Genomic DNA, 18912 nt, shown 5'->3' with positions numbered 1-18912 from the left:
GTGAGCTTGTCTGGTGTAGGGGAAGAGCCCCAGAAAGAAATTGCTAGGTTTGCGATAGGCCCTGGCTCTCTCTGACCAGCTATGTGCCCTTGGGCAACTTACTTAACCTGTCTCCATCTCTTTCCTTACCCATCAAACGGATAACTGAACTATTGGATTTGCAATGATCCTTCTAGCTCTAACATTGTGGTTGTTGGGTTTGCTTCTAGTTCCCCTACTTCACAGCATTTGACAGGGTAACTGAAGGGCTTTAGCATTTCAGACCTCAGTGGATAATTCCTTTCTTGAGTAATCTTGTCACCCCTGACAAGGAGTTTTGTAAATTGCTGGTCCTCTCTCCACAGGTGACACACTATTGCAGGCCCTGGACTTACTGCCTTTGCTCATCCAGACAGTGGAGAAGGCAGCCTCCCAGAGCACTCAGGTTCCCACAGTCACTGAAGGGGTTGCTGCAGCCTTGCTGCTCTCGAAGCTTTCGGTGGCTGACTCGCAGGCTGGTAAGGGTCTAAGCTTGTCCAGGATGGTAGCAGATGACGCCTCATTCATAGTCCTTGGGAGGAGTGTCTTGATGTTTAGGATTTCACAGGATCAGCTTGGTCACCACCACACTGGGGCAGCCACAGGGATGCCTCAGGGTCACACTAGGGATGTGTGCAGGGATGAATCTTAGGGTCACGCTAGGAGATGGGAATACAGCCAGTGACTCTTGTCACTGTCCTCCTTTGCGCTTTTGCTCAAGTGCTCTGGGACAGGGTTTGTATATAATGTCCAGACTGACCTGGGTTTAGTATAGTGGGACTTTTTTAGAGTGTACCTTGAAAAGCTTCCCCCTAGCCAGTCGTCTTCTACTGAAGATACTGAATATGCCTTGGAAAAGATTCCAAATTGGCACAACCAAAAGAGCTTTCTCTTTCTTTTTGTGGCTTCCTGGTATTCCATGCTTGCTTTAGTGCATGTCCTACTCTGGCTGCAGACATATGTGAACTTATTCCTGTGGTTAGAAATGGAGTTCAGCTCTTCTATACCATTGGGTGCCATCTGTGTAAATTCCAGAACCCTGCGCTGCCTTGGCAGGAAGGCAGAGATGAACATGACCGCGATTCCACAAATTTTAAGCTGCTTTACTCTAGTGAGAGGAGATGCAAAAGTATGTCCGTTGTTTGAGGTAAAATGTGGCAGTAAAGCAGTTTTGAAGAAGGGATTCCTTTTGGTTTAGGTGCTGGCTGTCAGGAAAGGCTTCACAAAGGAGCCTTTGGACTAGGGTCCTGAAGGAAGGATTTCACCAGCTGGAAGGGTGTGAGTTCAGATCAGCCTCAGCCAGGGAGAGCACGATGTGTGAACAAGGGTTTCAGCCTGGCAGCTGGAGTAGGTGGGACTTCAGGTGGGAGATGTTTGCCTGGGCCTCTGTAGGCAGCAGATGGTTTTCATGTAGGCATTGACACCAGAAGGACTGGTTAGTTCTCAGAATGGGGAGGGGGTGGGCAGTGAGGCTAGGGGTGACCCATCCATGCTGGGGGAGCATTGCTGCCTGCTGCAAAGCAGGGTCTGTCCACGTAGCTGGCCCCAGCAGCTTCAGGATGGAGGGGACCAACCCTGGCAGATGGAGTGGGCTATGTCATGGAGTGACCTTTTGTTTCTTGCAGAGGCCAAACTGAGTGGTTTCTGGCAGCTGATTGTAGATGAGAAGAAACAGATTTTCACTTCTGAGAAATTCCTGCTCATGGCTTCAGAGGATGGTGAGTGACTTAGTTGGATTTTCTTGAACTTGAGGTTGGGCCCGAGTCTCCCTGGCGGGTCTTCAGAGAGGACCCTTCCCTGACTGCCTGTTGCCTCGACCAGTCAGCTAAGCAAAAACTGGACCAGAGTGCTGTGGTCAGCAGCTGGGCTGTCAGCCACCATGGGAATGAATGCACCCCTGTGGGGCTTGGAAGGCTGGGGAATGGGGGAGTTGGTAGATTTGTGGAGACAGAGTGCTAACGGTTGTGAGGCTGCAGTATTAGGTTTAATTATAGCTGATTGGGTAATTGGTGCTGTCTCGGAGGTTTTCTTGTGTTATTACAAGGCAGCTGAAAAACTATGGTGGAGTGTGGCTGGCTGCACTCCCCCACCAGGAGACACAAAAATACTGGTTTCTCTCCCGGCAGAGAAGGAACAGTTGATCTTTAAATGTAGGTTTAAAATTCTAGGTTGCCTTAGGGGTGTCTGCCGCTAATCAGTGATTTGAAAAGTCTTTTGATTCACAAATCACAACATTCAATTATAAACGAGCTGAAACTGTTAGTCACTTCCTGATTTAAAAAAAAAATTAGTTCTTGTATAGGAAATACACTCATATAATTAAAAAATAAAAGATCCAAGAGGGCCTACGTTGAAAATCATACCCCTGCTTTGATCTCTGGCCACCCAATGTCCCTGGCCATGGAGAACCAGTTATATTAGCTTCTGTGTATCCTTGATATTTTATACTTTATACCAGCAAATGTCTTTTTGTGTTAGTTCTTCACTTTTTTTACACAAATGGTAGCCTGCCTGCCATACACATTGTGCTATGTAGACTTGGCAATCATTCTACTTCAGTATGTGAGTGTCCTCACCCTCTTTTTTAGAACTGCATAGTAATTTTTAATTAGAATGAAGCGTTATATTTTTAATCAGTCCAAAATACTTGTGTACATTGTCAGCAAAAAAGGAATTTCAGACCCAGTGATAATCACATTTACGTTTTGGTGTTCATTTTCCAGGCCTTTTCAGTTCCTTCTGGATGCGTTCTGTATTTTAAAAACACTTCTGCTGTTTGTCTCCCCTCCTAGCCCTGTGTACTGTGCTGCATCTGACAGAGAGACTTTTCCTTGATCACCCGCATAGACTCACAGGCAACAAAGTTCAGTACGTGAGGCCTGTTTACCTTCCCCTCGGGCCACATGGGGCAGACCGCGGCAGGAGCCTAAGAAACAGCGTGTGTGCAGGGTGGGAGGGCTGGCTGCGGAGAGCCCACATCCACCTTCCCCAGGGTGCTATGTCCTTGTGCTTGCAGGCAGTACCATCGGGCTCTGGTGGCCGTGCTCCTGAGTCGTACCTGGCGTGTGCGCAGGCAGGCCCAGCACACGGTCCGGAAGCTGCTGTCCTCTCTCGGGGGCTTTAAGCTGGCATTTGGACTCCTGGAGGAGCTGAAGGCTGTCCTCAGTTCTCACAAGGTGAGGGCAGCTGGGGTCCAGAACCTGGGGCTCACTGACCCACTTAGCCCACCCCAGTTATGCCATGGGAGTTCGCTGGTCTCTTCCTGTGCTGTTCTCGCTGAGACACTTGGGTGATGCCAGAATCTTCTGCCCTACCCTTGAAGCTCTGATAACATCTTATTTCATATAATTTCTTTGTCTTTTCAGAGATGCTTTTCTTGTCAGAATTGTGACCTGTAGTTGAATCTTTTTATCACTGAGTAATGGAATAACACTTTCTTTTTTTTTTTTTTTTTTTTTTTTAATTTTTTTTTCAACGTTTATTTATTTTTGGGACAGAGAGAGACAGAGCATGAACGGGGGAGGGGCAGAGAGAGAGGGAGACACAGAATCGGAAACAGGCTCCAGGCTCCGAGTCATCAGCCCAGAGCTCGACGCGGGGCTCGAACTCACGGACCGCGAGATCGTGACCTGGCTGAAGTCGGACGCTTAACTGACTGCGCCACCCAGGCGCCCCAACACTTTCTTTTTAAAGCACTTTATAATTTTTAGAGCATTTGCAACCCATTCTCTCTTTTGCTTTTTTCACACTGCTGTTACAAGGCAGGTAGGCTATGGGGTGCTTGGGTGGCTCGGTCAGTTAACATCCAACTCTTGATCTCGGCTCAGGTCATGATCCCAGGGCTGTGGGATCAGGCCCCACGTTGGGCTCTGCACTGAGCATGGAGCCTACTTAAGATTCTCTCTCCCTTTGTCCCCTTCCCCTGCTCATGCATTCTCCCCCTCTTTCTCCCTTACTCTCAAAAACAAAAACAAACAAACAAAAAAAAACAGGCTAAATATCTTTATTTTATATGAATTGTCCAGGGTTCCAGCAGCTGAAATGACTTGCCCAGCGTCCCCCACCAGTGGGTGACAGAAGTGAGAGTAGACCCCAAAGACCAGGTCCCTTTTTAGTGCTCTTTATACTCCATGTCCCTCCCTCCCTAATCCCGCTTGAGGGATGTGGGCCAGTGACAGACTTGTGGTCTCTCTGGCTGGGTCTCCTGGACCAATTTCTGTGGCCACCTTTCTTCCCATGGGCTTTTTAGGTGCAGAGTCATTTGTGCTTCCTCCTTCCAGGCACATCTCACAGCCTGCAAGTCCCATGCAGGGAGCTGGGCATGTCTCTACTCCAGCAGGAACCCCAGAGAACACCATGTGTGAAAGGCAGCCGTGCCCCTGGCATCTTTGTCTCTTGTGTGCCAGGCCTGCACAGGGTGCTGAGTAGTGGGGGCTGATGAGTTGTTTCCTTGCAGGTGCTACCTTTAGAGGCTCTGGTGACTGATGCTGGGGAGGTGACTGAGGCAGGCAAGGCCTATGTACCTCCGAGGGTCCTGCAGGAGGCTCTTTGTGTCATCTCTGGGGTGCCAGGACTGGAGGGTGACATTACCAACACTGAACAGCTGGCCCAGGAGATGCTGATCATCTCGCATCACCCATCCTTAGGTCTGTGCCTGGGGCGAGTGTGGGAGGGGCAGGGACTCCACTGGGTAGGATGAGGGTAGGCTGGGCAGAAGGCCTCAAATTGCTCCCCTTCTCTTCAGTGGCAGTGCAGTCTGGGCTCTGGCCAGCGCTCCTCGCCAGGATGAAGATTGACCTCGAAGCCTTCATCACCAGGCACTTGGATCAGATCATCCCTAGGATCACCATGCAGAGTCCCCTGAACCAGGTGATTGGCATATGGACTAGTTCTGGCCTCATGTCAGAGTGTCAGAGGGAGGATTCAACGAAAGAGGTGCAGGTGTGGTGAAATGTGGCCTTGGACCCTTGGGTTGCAAGTGACAGAAAATGCAAACATGGTTTAAGCACAAGAGGGAGCTTCCTGCCTCTTCTCACTGCTGAGTCACAGGATATGACTGGCTCTGCACGATGCTGGCTACGGGGACTCAGATGTTATCTTCAGGACACTGTAGGTGGTGTCTCTCTTACTCTCTGCCATCTCTCTGTCTCTTCCATCTGTGTCTCGTCTCTGCTCTCCATGATGGGGGCTTCATTCTCCAACAGTCTCTTCCTCCCTGGTAGCAGGGCAGCTGACACACTTCCAGGCTTATAGCTTGTCCCTATCAGCCCAAGTGAGAAAAGCTTGTGTTTTCCAATCATTTAAACTGGCATGGGGGGGCGCCTGGGTGGCGCAGTCGGTTAAGCGTCCGACTTCAGCCAGGTCACGATCTCGCGGTCCATGAGTTCGAGCCCCGCGTCAGGCTCTGGGCTGATGGCTCAGAGCCTGGAGCCTGTTTCCGATTCTGTGTCTCCCTCTCTCTCTGCCCCTCCCCCTTTCATGCTCTGTCTCTCTCTGTCCCAAAAAATAAATAAACGTTGAAAAAAAAAAAAAAAATTTAAACTGGCATGGGGTCTCACTGCCCTTGTTGACCTGATTTGGGGCCTGTGCTTGTTTCTGAGCCTGTCCTTTTGGGCTGTGTCATATGTCCACCTCTGGAAAAGGTGGGGGCAGCTTCACTTGCACCACAGAGATTGAGAGTAGAGGAATGTGTCACCCAGTCAGGGTGCTGGTACCAGACCAAGCGGGAAATGCTTCCTGGGAAGGCAGGCACACACTCCTACTGTTTACGCTGGGGAGGGGGCAATGCTCAGAAAGAGCAGGCAGTGGCCAGAAGAAGAGCTGGTAGCCAGGGTGTTTAGGCATGGCAGGACCCCTGTCCAGTGCCGGTCTTGGTGCATCCTGACCCTGTCTGTGTTTGACAGTCTTCCATGAATGCCATGGGCTCCCTCTCCGTCCTGTCCCCGGACCGGGTCCTTCCACAGCTCATCAGCACCATCACTGCCTCCGTGCAGAACCCTGCATTGCGCCAGGTGACACGGGAGGAGTTTGCCATCATGCAGACTCCTGCCGGCGAGCTGTATGACAAGTCTATCATCCAGAGGTGAGCCCCCACTCATGGGCTCAGTTGCCCCAAGCCTTAGTTTTCTTACCTATAAGAGAGAGAGGCCTCCGTTACAGGGTTGTTGCAAGGAATCAATTAAACCACTTTTCCATTCGTTGGACAAGTACTGCTCTGTTCCAGGCACATGCTTAGGCTTGGGATACAAGAGCATTTCAAGTGTCTGGTACTTTCTTGGTGCATACAACTTCAAAGCTAGCTGGGATTTCACTACTGGTGGGAGGCTGGAGGACCTGGTGGCTGTTTTGAAGCTGGCTGATCACCTGCTTTGATGTTTCAGTGCCCAGCAGGACAGCATAAAGAAGGCCAACATGAAGCGAGAGAACAAAGCTTATTCTTTTAAGGAGCAGATCATTGAGCTGGAGCTCAAGGAGGTGAGTACATGGAAGCATTACACGTGAGGTGGCTGCTGAGCTTTGTGGCCTCAGGCTGGTGACTTTCCCTGCTTTGTGTATACCGTTCCTTGGGGTCATCCTGAGGCCCATGGCACACTCTTCTGACCCCTCCACCAGTCCGGGGTCCCCCTGCCACCCTTTTTACTTAACCCTTTCTTTAGCTTTTTCCACCCCTCAACTCAAGGAAGACAAATTTCTCTCTCTGCTGAGGGCCAATTCCTACCTTTCTCCCACCAAATGGTGTGACTTGATTCCGTGCCTGTTACCCCACCTCCTAGAGGCTGGGACCCGTCTTTCCTCCTGAGAGAATGCGTAGGGCCTGGCCCTGTGTAGCTTTTGGGGAATTGTGTATTCGGCTTGTTAACCGAGCCGATTCTGACAGCAGAGCAGGTCCCTTTACCACACTGGGCCCTTTACCACACCTTGTCTCCCTTGTCCCCCTCTCAGGCAACCACCCTGCCCACCCAGTCCAGAGTAGACCCCACCCCTCTTCCCGCTTACTGTGCAGCATATTTCATTTCTTCATTTATAACCTTCATCCCGCTGTCAAGTCACCCTGTTCATGTTCATTGCTTGTCTTCGCCCACTAGATTGTGAGCTCCGTGAGGGCAGAGACTTGGCCTTCTTCCCCGCAGTATCCCCAGCATCTAGAGCAGTGCCTGGCGCAATGGAGGTGCTCAATAAATGCTTGTTGAATGAATGAGTGATTTCTTGGCCTTTTTTAGGCTCCAACTTATACGAGGGGAGAGCATCTGTGGGAGGGAGGCTAAGGTTTAGAATCTGAAGCTGCATGGGTAGGATACCCTTCCCAGCTCACTGAGGGACTTTTCGTTTTTCTAACATATTAAAGGCTCTTCTTGCCTTTGTCAATAGAGAATGCAATAAGAAATTACTTCTCTACTGCTGTCTCCATCCTCTGGAAACCAGGTGGCTGTGGACTTTGTGGGAGGTGGGGGAGGCCACGTGGCAGGTTTGGGGGCCCAAGTCACAGACTTTGGGCTGGCATGGTGCTGATTGTGGGACAGATCTCACTCCCTACTCTGTGGTAGGGAGGGAGGTCTGTTCCCTGGAGACGGAATTGGTTTGCTCGTTGCCTTTAGGAGATAAAGAAGAAGAAAGGTATAAAAGAGGAGGTGCAGCTGACCAGTAAGCAGAAGGAGATGCTGCAGGCCCAGCTGGACAAGGAGGCGCAGGTCCGGAGGCGGCTGCAGGAGGTGAGTGGCTGCTGCTACCACAGGCTAGACCCGCCCCTTGCTGTCCGGAGCAGGCCCTGCTGACCTGCCTCCTCGGCCAACTCTGCTTGCAGCTGGACGGTGAGCTGGAGGCAGCGCTGGGCCTGCTGGACACCATCCTCGCCAAGAACCCATCTGGCCTGACCCAGTATATCCCTGTTTTGGTCGACTCTTTCCTGCCCTTGCTGAAATCTCCCCTGGCTGCTCCCAGGATCAAGAACCCTTTCCTGTCCTTGGCTGCCTGCGTCATGCCCCCTAGGCTCAAGGCTTTGGGTTAGTTCTTGTTTGCTGGCTGTGGGTGGGGCCCACGGCAGCTTGGGAGGGGGTGGGGGATGCCCCTGAGCACCTGTGGGGAGGCACACGGTGGTCTGGGCCAGCGACTTCTGTTTCCATAGGGAAGCAGCCTTGGAACCTCAAGCTGTATATCCTTGGGATCGACATGGAGCTCCCTCCTCTGTCCTCCCTCCTGTTTTATGTCTGTTGGTCCCTTCACTCTGAGTACAGACTTCTAAACACTAATCAGTGTGGTCTTTCTGTAACAATTTTAAAACTAATCAGTCAGAAATTCAGTGGCAATGGGGTTGGTTTGATGCCACGTGGCTGGTCAGTGCAGCCCAGAGCTGCTGAGCAGCCACGTGTCCATGATGAGAGGTCTCTGTGACCCTTAGCTTTTTGTTAGCTATGGAGATACAAAGACCAGGTAGTGGCTGGGTGTTATGGTGGCCTCACTCTCATGGGTTAATGGCCTTAAGCAGACTTTCTAGCTTAAAGGGTATATTCCTATGGGTGTGAGGCTAGAATCTGGGAACGGTTCTGAGTGGAAAAGTTAGTTGGTGCTTATGGAGCCTGCCAAAACTGTTAATGGCTGGCTGGGCTTATTACATGGAAGGTGGGAGCTCCAAATGGGTAGAGCTTTACCCTTTCTGAACAACTCTGGGCTCACACTTTTAACTTCTTAGTGTTGGAAGGACAGCTCCTACTGGCCTACATGCACCACCCCCCCCCCCCCCCCCCCCCCCCCCCCGGTGCTGCCATGAACATGAAATGAGAAATTAGGTTTGGCACAGCAGAACTAGGATTAAGGGATAACGTGCCTCTACCTGGGGGCCCTGGTTTGTGCCCAGGCTGGATTCTGTGTCTTTGTATCGGTCATCCCCTTTGGGTCCCTTCTGTTGGACATAGGTACTTTGGTGAGCCATGTGACTTTACGCCTGCTGAAGCCAGAGTGTGCCCTGGATAAGTCATGGTGCCAGGAAGAGCTGTCGGTGGCCGTGAAGAGGGCGGTGACCCTGCTGCATAGCCACACCATCAGCAGCAGGGTGGGCAAGGGTGAGCCAGGTGAGGAACAGTGCAGGTAAGGGCAGCGGGCACGAGGTGGTATATGCCGGTGCAGCAAGTTCGTGAGCCTCAATGTCCCCCAGGGCTTCCTGCAGCTGTGGCCTTGGGCGAGTCATTTTCCTTCTTGGCCTTCGTTTCCTCCTCTGAAAAATGGGGGGTTGGACCAGATGGAGAATTTCTGAGTCCTGGTATTCTGTGAGCTACTGTGACCCCTCCCCGCCTTGGGAACCTGCTTCTTGTCACTGGAATCTACCTGTGTGTTTTACCTTTCTCATCCTGGAACTGGGCAGTGTTTGGGGTAGGAGCATGATGGGCTGCAGAACCAGGCTACCAGCTTTCATCCCTGTCATCATATCCTGTGCTTCTGGGCATCAGAAGGAGCCTCCAGCCTCCTTCACCCCTCCGCCTGCTCACCTGGAGAATGGAAACTGAGGCGGCAGCTTGGCAGATGCCTGCAAGAGTGTGTCTGTTGCTTACTCTCACAGAAGCTGCGCCCCTGTCTGCGCCAGCCTTCTCCTTGGTCTTCCCGTTTCTAAAGATGGTGCTGACTGAGATGCCCCACCACAGCGAGGAGGAGGAAGAGCGCATGGCCCAGATTCTTCAGATCCTCACCGTCCATGCCCAACTGAGGGCCTCACCTAACAATCCCCCAGGGCGCGTGGATGAGGTTGGCAGGGGAGCTTGGCTCTATCCTTGGCTTGAGGCGGGTCAGGGAGGCAGGGGCTCTCCACACTTGGTTGGCCTATCACGGGTTCTGGTGGGGTAGTAGAGTGTGTGCATATATCTAGCGCAGCAGCCATTGGTGAGGAGAACCCAAGTGTTCTCTTTAGTGCAGCACTGACAGCCTCAAAGAAGCTTACGGGTCTCTTGAGAGTTTCTGACTTGGAGAAGTTGAAGGATTTTTTATTAATTTATTGTGTGGTTTTTGTTTTTGTTTTTTTTTTTTTGTAATGTTTATTTACTTTGAGAACGTGCGAGCAGGCAAGCGGCAGAGGTAGAGGAAGAGGGAAAGAATCCCATGCAGGCTCCATGCCATTAGCAGAGAGCCCGATGCAGGGCTCAAACCCACAAACCGCAAGATCATGACCCAAGCCGAAATCAAGAGTCAGATGCTTAATCACAGAGCCACCTAGGCACCCCTGTTTTGTTAGTTTTTTTTCTAACTCAGAAGATAATTTTGATCACGCTGCCTTTGACTTCTTGTGATTTTGAGATTAGACCTCATTCACTGAAGGGTTTCCTTTGTAACATATGTTCTGAAAACGTGCCAAAGTAACGTATGTATGTGTTTAAAAATTCCAAGAACGTAAAAAAAAAAAAAAAAAAAAAAAACAACCGAAGAACATAGAAGCCAAAAAAAAAAATATATATATATATATATGTGTGTATATATATACATACACATACATATATATACATACTGCCCCACACAGGCAAAAATTGATTGTCCTGCTTTCATATGACCATATGCTCCATTCTTCTTTAATGCCAGCGGCTTTACAGGCTGTGTAGGGTTCTGTGCTGCAGGTGCGCCAATGTTTCAATGAACTCTTCCTGTTGATATTTTCCCTATTTTGAGCAGCACTGCAGTGTGCCGCCTTGTATACGTATGACCCTTGTGCAGCCGCATAAGCATTCCCATAGGACACGTTCTTGGGCATGGAGTTGCCAGGTTATGTGGTGTGCTCTGAGCTAGACCCTCACCAAGAGTTCTGTCTCTGTACCTAACACAACCTCAGGTGGTAATTCACCTTGCCAACGGTGGGTAAAAGAATAGTATCCCGTTTCATCCTGCATTTTTTTTTACTACTTGTAAAGTGAAATATCCCTGTGTTTGTGGGCCATCTGTACTTCGTGTACTGTGAATTTAAAGTATGTTTCAGAATGTACTTGTTTTGAGTCCCTGAGGATGGTGGCCGACTGGGGTTGGCTCCCATGGAGTTAGTGGTAAAGCTGTCAGTGTTTCTACAGTGGAGTTGGCCGTATGACCCAGAATGTTCCCCTGAGGGAGAGAGGATGCTGCCTGCCGTTTGTGTTCCTAGGTGTGGTTGCAGACCTTCCCCAGAGCCTCACCCTGACTTCCCTACATTTCTCTCCTAGAATGGCCCGGAGCTGCTGCCTCGTGTGGCCATGTTGCGCCTTCTGACTTGGGTGATCGGGACAGGCTCTCCCCGCCTGCAGGTGATCTGGTTTTCAGTTGGCTATTGCTGTAACTCATTTTGTGACTCTGAGCTCAGTTCCCAGTGCTTGGGGTTGAATCCTGGTTCTCTTTCTTATCCCTCACTTTTGGACTCAAGCTAAAAGGCTATTTTTAAGTGCCAGCCTGAATATTCTCAACTAGTTATGGCCAGCCTGAATATTCTGCATGGGCTGTGCCATTAGCTTGGCCTAGAGCAGGGGGCTTGGACCCACGAGGGCTTTGGGGTGGGTGTCCTCAGTTCATATCCCTCCGTGGGCCCCTCAGCCCATCACCCGGCCTCCTGCCTGATCCCATAGAAGTAAGTAATTTGCTGGACCGAGCCCAGCGCATCAATGTTTTCCTTAGGTTCTGGCTTCAGACACCCTGACTACCCTGTGTGCCAGCAGCAGTGGCGAGGATGGCTGTGCCTTTGCAGAGCAGGAGGAAGTGGATGTGCTGCTCTGTGCTTTACAGTCCCCTTGTGCCAGCGTGCGGGACACTGCGCTCCGGGTACGTGCCCACTCCCTTCTGGGGTTGCTGGGGTATTCCTTGTCTCTCAGTGCAAGTATTTGAATTGCATGAGGGACAGTCTTTCAAATGATGGGAAATGCCTCACATCTGCACCAGGGTGTCCTGGAGGCAAAGAAAAGAGGTCATTGGGTGGGTCAGGGTCATTGTAGGAAGGGGAGCAACAAAGCAGCTGTCAGTGTGTCACTGGCCATTTTTTCTTTACCTTGGAAGACTTGACCAGATTTTTAAAATGGAGTGTGGATCTTGGTACTTTTATAGACAGACAAAACTCAGTGGATTAGTTTGTTTTTTCTTTTTCCCTTTTTTTTTAAGTTTTTTATTTACTTTTGAGAGAGGGAGCGAGAGAGCGTGCACACGCACGTACATGCAGGGGAGGGGCAGAGAGGCAGAGAATCCCAAGCAGGTTCTGCACTGCCAGCGTGAAGCCTGACATGGAGCTGGAACCCATGAACCAAACTGTGAGATCATGACCCGAGCCGAAATCAAGAGTTGGATGTCTAACTGACTTGAGCCACCCAGGTGCCCCTGTTTTTTCAACTCATCACCTTGTACTTGGGCTTTTCTTGGTGCTTTTGGAACACAGACTAAAGGTTCCCCTTGGAGTATGAGACAGGGCTTCCTAATGCCAGTCTGCTGCCTCTTGCTATTGATCTGTGACTGAGTTTTCACTGGTTCTTGGCAAGATGTGGAAGACAATAGCCATGTGGAAAATTTTTCTCAAAGAAAACAAAGGGAATGTCTTTTTTTCTGAGGTTTGTCTTGCACACTGAGAGTTTTAAAATTTTATGGTAAAAAAGATTCTATCCCCGCATGCCTGTCATTTCACAAAGGGAAAGCTGTTTGAGGAACTTAGAGTTAATTTTAATTGATTTAACTTTGAAGACCCATGTGTGGCTGGTGGCTACGTCTTGGATAGTACAGCCTTAGAGGGAGGTAAAGAGGCAGCTCAGAGGCTCTGGTCAAAGGTTGGGCCTCACCTGTCCCATCCCACCCCCTCTCAGGGACTGATGGAACTCCACATGGTATTGCCAGCGCCTGATACCGACGAGAAGAATGGCCTGAACCTTCTGCGGAGGCTCTGGGTGGTCAAGTTTGACAAGGAGGAAGAGATCCAGAAGCTGGCTGAGAGGTGAGAGCCACTGGAAGATTGTTTTGGTTTTTTTTTTCCTGCTCTGTCCTCTCTTCCCTTATGAAATAACTGGACCCAGAGAGCTCAGCCAACAGCAAGAGAAGGGCTGGGTGGTCGTGTTTGGCAGAGTGGATGTTGCAAACCCTTGTCTCACTAGCCCCCGCCTTTGTTTGGTCTGCTACAGGCTCTGGTCAACGATGGGCCTAGATCTGCAGCCGGACCTCTGCTCCTTGCTGATAGACGATGTCATCTATCACGAGGCAGCTGTGAGGCAGGCCGGGGCTGAAGCCCTCTCCCAGGCTGTGGCACGGTACCAGCGGCAGGCGGCAGAGGTTATGGGCAGGCTCATGGAGATTTACCAGGAGAAGCTCTATGTGAGTGGCCTGTGCACCCTGCTGCGGGCTGGGCTGTGTGAGAGTGGGTTGGACTCTGCTCGGCCTCCGACCTGCTCCAGATAGGAGTCTTGGAGCTCACTGTGACCCAGCGTGGCTGTGACTGATCTCCCACCTCACAGCTGACGGCTGGCCTGCCCGGCTTGACTGGAGAGCGCACAGCAGTACATTTATCAGCCTGTCTTTTGCAGCGGCCGCCCCCAGTGCTGGATGCTTTGGGACGAGTTATCTCTGAATCTCCTCCAGATCAGTGGGAAGCCAGGTATAATGGCCGTTGCCATCTTGTTCCACTCAGAGCTTTCTGAGATATCTCAGGTTGGGTGAGTTGGGTGCCAAGAAGAGGCAACGTAGAATAATGGGACAAGACTTCCCTCTGAGTCAGACCTCAGTTCAAGTCCTGGCTCCTCCTGGGCTAGCCGAGTGACTTTGGCATGTTTCTCCTTTCCTCCAAGCCTCTGTTTCCTCAGAGGTCCCTGGGGACCTTCTCACTGCTCTATAGCTGAAAAGAATAGTATGTTCACTTCCAAGTGCCTTTACCTCTGATTCTCTTACCTCTCTCCCCTCCTGCAGCCTGTCCTGGAGGTAGGGTGGGCATTGTACTCACAGGTGGGGAAACAGAGGCAGAGCTTGTTCGTGCCCAAGGTCGCCCTGGAGGGAAGTAAACTCTGGGCAGATGGCAGGAGGTCTCCATTTGACAAATGGGTTGTTGAGACGATTGTCTAGACTGGTGGTAAGCACTGGGCAGTGGGCTCCATGCTGTGCTCTGCACCCCAGAGGGAGCTGCTGTAAGCTCCCTTTTCTTGTGGCAGGTCGGGGAAGATTCCACCACAGAGGCGGCTCCTGGCCGGCCCTCGCCGCCTGACACGCTACCCCCTTATTTCTTAGGTGTGGCTTGGCTTTGGCCCTAAACAAGCTCTCCCAGTGTTTGGATAGCTCTCAGGTGAAGCCCCTCTTTCAGTTTTTTGTCCCTGATGCTCTCAACGACCGAAACCCAGATGTCCGGAAGTGCATGTTGGATGCAGCCCTTGCGACCCTCAACACCCATGGGAAGGTAAAAGATCTTATAACCAGCTGAGGGGGTGAGGAGCAGGCAGGGCAGGAGGCAGGGCTAAGCAGTGGTGACACAGGGAGGCTGAGTGTCAGGAAGCCTGGTGGGCCACTGGCCCCATGCAAGATTTCATTTTTCTTTTTTTGAGCCCAAAAGACCCTGTAAGGTAGTTAAATTCTTGTAAGTCCACTGCATTCCTGCCAGAAAACTGGGAAACCTGCTGGCATTACTGACTGGCTTGTCAGGATGCCGGTCCCAGAGCCAGACACGGTCTTGGTCCTTGGGGCAGAGACCATCATCCCCAGGTGCAGCCTGTAGGGTTAATTTGAGGCTCAAGGTGGGCTTGGCTTTCCAGGAGAACGTCAACTCACTGCTGCCAGTGTTCGAGGAGTTCCTGAAGAATGCGCCCAATGATGCCAGCTACGATGCCGTGCGGCAGAGTGTGGTGGTCCTCATGGGCTCTCTGGCCAAGCACCTGGACAAGAGCGACCCCAAAGTGAAGCCCATTGTTGCCAAACTCATCGCTGCCCTCTCTACCCCCTCCCAGCAGGTACCTGCCTCCTGGCTTGGGGCCCACAAGCCAGCTGGGGAATTGGGACTGACTGTAGATAGATGTGCCTCTGTGTGCTAGCGCCGAGTTGGGCATCAGGGTTCAGAAGGGCCAGTTCTCAGCGAGGAGTCATCCTCTGTCTCGGGACAGCCTGGTTTATGGTCAAGAACACCCTTGGAGAGGGAGTTACTTTGTTCCAGTAGGCTTCATACTAGATGTTTTCATTTTTTTCCCTACTCATTTACTAACAGTTGTTTTTTGCACTTAGTGTAAACCCAGCACTCCTTATGCTGAGCTTTCCCTGACCTTCTGTGTGTTCCTTACACATTTCAGGGGCCTTTTAATGTAGTCTCCCAAGCCATAGTGTGAGGATTGTTGTTTTCTTTTCTGAAAATATATGTTCCCCTCCCCACCCCCAAGTGACTTACATTTTGGAGCACTCAGAATGTTCTCGTCAAATGTAGCTTTGCAAAATTGTGGTAAAAGAAATTCAGACACTCACCTGCCCGAGCCTCTGACAGCACAGCATATTGAGCTATGGCTAGAAGACAGAATTGATCATGTCTTTTGGTACCAGTTAATCTGGGCCTGGCCCTGTGAGGCCCAGCTGAATTTCCAGTGCCTTTGACAAGTTAGAAAACTTGGGCCATTTTTAAGGAATACCATAATGCACTTCTCCCTGGACCATTCTTTGCAAGTGGGTTTAGTCTTCCTGGAGTTTCTCTCACCTGCCCAGGCCTAACAGATGTATTGTGCACCCTGAGGGAGCCCGCATCATCCATGGGCGTATAACACTGTTTGCTTGTCTGACGCCCTGTGTTGTCTGACAGACAGTGGCTGAGGTGGGCTTTGGGGACATCATGTGGTGAGATGCTGCGTAGGACTGTGGCAACTCCCAGGAACTGGCCGTAGTTGAGCTGTGGCGCTGACTAGGTGGGCCCCTCCTGTAGGTGCAGGAATCTGTGGCCAGCTGCTTGCCGCCTCTCGTGCCAGCCATCAAAGAGGACGCAGGAGGGATGATCCAGAGGCTGATGCAGCAGCTGCTGGAGTCAGACAAGTACGCAGAGCGCAAAGGGGCCGCCTATGGGCTGGCAGGGCTGGTGAAGGGCCTGGGTATCCTGTCACTAAAACAGCAGGAAATGATGGCTGCGCTGACCGATGCCATCCAGGATAAGAAGAACTTCCGCCGGCGAGAGGGTGAGTGTCTCTGAGCTTGGGGCTGCCTAATATGGGAAGTCGGTTCCCACAGCTGCCACAGGAAGGAATCTATCAGGCTTTTCCTTCCTCACTGAAGAGTTGGTGTTTGTGTGTGTGCTGTTGAGGAGGCAGATTGTGTAACCCGTTCCATCTGGTCCTTGCTGATGTGGCCTAGACTTTATTTCTTACTCAGAGACCATCAGCCAAGAGAGAATTGGCCTTACTGGCATTAGTGCCAAGAAGTGACAGACACTCCCTTGTTCTCTCCCTCTTTCTGCTCAGCCATATCCCTGTTCTGGGGGAGGCAGAGGGTGCTGCTCCCTCACAGGGCAGCCGATTTAGTCCTACAGCTGCCTTGATTGTGTCCAAAGGGTGAGGAAGTGGCAGGGAGGTTATCTTGTGGCTGCCTTCAGAGCACAGTCTGTTCCCAGCTGTCCCACCCTCCCCCCCAGGAGCCCTCTTTGCCTTCGAGATGCTCTGCACCATGCTGGGGAAGCTCTTCGAGCCATACGTGGTTCATGTGCTGCCCCATCTGCTGCTGTGCTTCGGGGATGGGAACCAGTACGTGCGTGAGGTAAGTCCTGAGGCTGCGCATGAGACCCACTGGCAGCCAGCCTGCCGCTGGCTGTGAGTTTCAGCCACGGGTCGGAGGTGGTGGAAGGGCCCGCTTCCAGAACCTCTCCACCTATACCTTGGGCACCGGTCTCTTCTGATTCCCAGTAAAGTGCTGAAGCTCTGTGAGGTGAGAAACTCTCCTTCTCAGCTGTGACTATAGGCCCAGGCACAGGGTCTGACACAGGAGACCCCAATTAAGTGTTGGTTGCCAGGGGGAACACTCAGTCTGCTGTCGGGCCTTGACCCTTGCTTGGGCAAGGAGGCCCCTGATTGCCTTTTCTTCTCCCTTGAGGCTGCAGATGATTGTGCCAAGGCTGTGATGAGCAACCTGAGTGCTCACGGGGTAAAGCTGGTGCTCCCCTCCTTACTGGCTGCCCTGGAGGAGGAATCCTGGAGGACCAAAGCTGGTAAGCTGCTTCTTTCTATGTCTCTGTCCAACTTCCTTTTCTGAAGACTGCCCTTGCAGGGATCCAGGAAGCCATCTAGGGGTCTTGTCCTGTGCATGTGTGCTCCCCAGCCCACGGGCAAGGCCAAGACCCTCTGAGTCATCATGCGCCTCAGTCCTTCAATAATTTGTGCGCTTTCATGCAAAGAACAGGCCCCTGGCAGAAACCATTGCCCTCAGCGAGGAAATCCCAGAGCCTTAAAATTAGTCTGTGGCTACTTTCTGTGACTTTAAAGTTTTTTCCCCCTTAAGTTCCTTTTTAAAAATAGAATCTTATCTGGCATCCAAATATGCAAAGCAGACACAAGCAGAGCTGTTCTGGTTTGGTCAGGGTCAAGACCTGGGGCCTTCCTACTTGGCCTCTCCTTTGGCCTTCCCCTCAGTCCTTCAGGCTTTGCCCTGCAGTTTGAAAAATCACAGATCTAAATGAGTTTCTTCACATGTGAATAAAGAAACTAGGCCAGAGAGATTCAGTGAATCGGCCTTAGACCACCACCAGGACTCAGTCAGGTTTTCCCCCATCCTGGTCTCTTTTCCCTATACCGCCTTGCATGACACCCAGAATCCTGTGGCTCAGTAGGACTCAGGAGCATTGTGCTCACTCTGCTGGAGTCACATCACCCCCCAACTTCCTTGCCCCTCCCCTTGGGGACTGCCTGAGGGGCCACAGTCTGCAGTCTGCCACACTCTGCAGAGGGGCAGGCCGGTTGTCCCTTGCTCAGGCAGCTGGCACAAGTGGCTCCCTGGCCTGTGCTCAGTGATTCCATGCTTGGCCTGTGTCTGCCATCTGCAGGGTCGGTGGAGCTGCTTGGGGCAATGGCGTACTGTGCTCCCAAGCAGCTGTCATCCTGCCTGCCCAACATCGTGCCCAAGCTTACGGAGGTGCTCACTGACTCCCATGTCAAAGTGCAGAAGGCTGGACAGCAGGCGCTCCGGCAGATCGGCTCCGTCATCAGGAATCCGGAGATCCTGGGTATGCTTCTCCCTGGCTCCTCCTCCCATCCCCGGACACTGCAGGGAACAGGCATTCAGCAAAGATCTTTGCCCTCTGAGGACAGATATGCTCACATTGAAATAACCTCTAAATTCTGGGAAGCCCTTTTTCTAGAACAACTAGTGGGAAGTAGTTTGAAAGTAGTTTTGCCACTGGTCTGGAGCTGTCATCGTTGACTGCATAAATGGAGAAACTGAGTCATTGGCTCAGAAGCGCTTGACTCTGAGAGATCCTGTGCACTAAGCTGAGCCCTGAAGTCAACAGAATTAAATGACATGTTCTGGGCCACATCAGCATCGTACATTCTTTGGGAACTTTCTATTCTGTTTCATTGCAGAAGATGTGTGATAGAGGGGAAGATTAGGGAAGGGTTATTCCCCTTAATTGTGCTCTGTAGTGTGGTTCTTTTTTAAAAATATATTTACTTCAGAGAGAGAATGCATGCTTGCGGGGGAGAGGGGCAGAGGGAGAGAATCCCAAGCAGGCTCCACACTCAGCCCAGTGCCATGACTCTGGGATCATGACCTGAGCCGAAATCAAGAGACGCTCAACCGATTGAGCCATCCGGGCGCCCCTGTCGTGTGGTTCTTGATTGAGTGATGGCAAGAGGTTGATTTCTAGAAACAAAACCCAGCAGCCACCTCGCTAAGCGAGGTGAATTTTTAAGCTTTAGTGTGGAACATAGGTAATTGTTCAATGTAGTTCAGCCAGGCGTTACCAGACTTTTGTTTATTCAGAAGATGATGTTT

The 18912-nt window shown here is 51.4% G+C and overlaps 1 protein-coding gene across 2 annotated transcripts in view; it reads left to right on the top strand.

Annotated features, from left to right (window-relative positions):
* GCN1 (GCN1 activator of EIF2AK4) overlaps positions 1-18912 on the top strand; it is a 59469-nt gene that overhangs the window by 19612 nt on the left and 20945 nt on the right. The window contains exons 15-37 of one of the 2 annotated variants that reach the window (XM_045458151.1): positions 345-497; positions 1644-1736; positions 2811-2886; positions 3035-3194; positions 4475-4664; positions 4763-4887; positions 5922-6100; positions 6399-6492; positions 7614-7727; positions 7820-8018; positions 8928-9083; positions 9569-9750; positions 11184-11264; positions 11629-11772; positions 12795-12922; positions 13107-13296; positions 13506-13576; positions 14200-14365; positions 14718-14912; positions 15863-16109; positions 16562-16683; positions 17017-17131; positions 17963-18142. In XM_045458151.1, the coding sequence (XP_045314107.1) occupies positions 345-497; positions 1644-1736; positions 2811-2886; positions 3035-3194; positions 4475-4664; positions 4763-4887; positions 5922-6100; positions 6399-6492; positions 7614-7727; positions 7820-8018; positions 8928-9083; positions 9569-9750; positions 11184-11264; positions 11629-11772; positions 12795-12922; positions 13107-13296; positions 13506-13576; positions 14200-14365; positions 14718-14912; positions 15863-16109; positions 16562-16683; positions 17017-17131; positions 17963-18142 (3360 nt within the window). The remainder of the gene's footprint in view (positions 1-344; positions 498-1643; positions 1737-2810; positions 2887-3034; positions 3195-4474; positions 4665-4762; positions 4888-5921; positions 6101-6398; positions 6493-7613; positions 7728-7819; positions 8019-8927; positions 9084-9568; positions 9751-11183; positions 11265-11628; positions 11773-12794; positions 12923-13106; positions 13297-13505; positions 13577-14199; positions 14366-14717; positions 14913-15862; positions 16110-16561; positions 16684-17016; positions 17132-17962; positions 18143-18912) is intronic. The other variant, XM_045458152.1, reaches the window with a different exon arrangement.

This window comes from Leopardus geoffroyi, chromosome D3 (assembly GCF_018350155.1).
Source record: "Leopardus geoffroyi isolate Oge1 chromosome D3, O.geoffroyi_Oge1_pat1.0, whole genome shotgun sequence".
In the NCBI taxonomy this organism is placed as follows: Eukaryota; Metazoa; Chordata; class Mammalia; order Carnivora; family Felidae; genus Leopardus; species Leopardus geoffroyi.
This window is presented reverse-complemented; position numbering and strand designations above follow the sequence as displayed.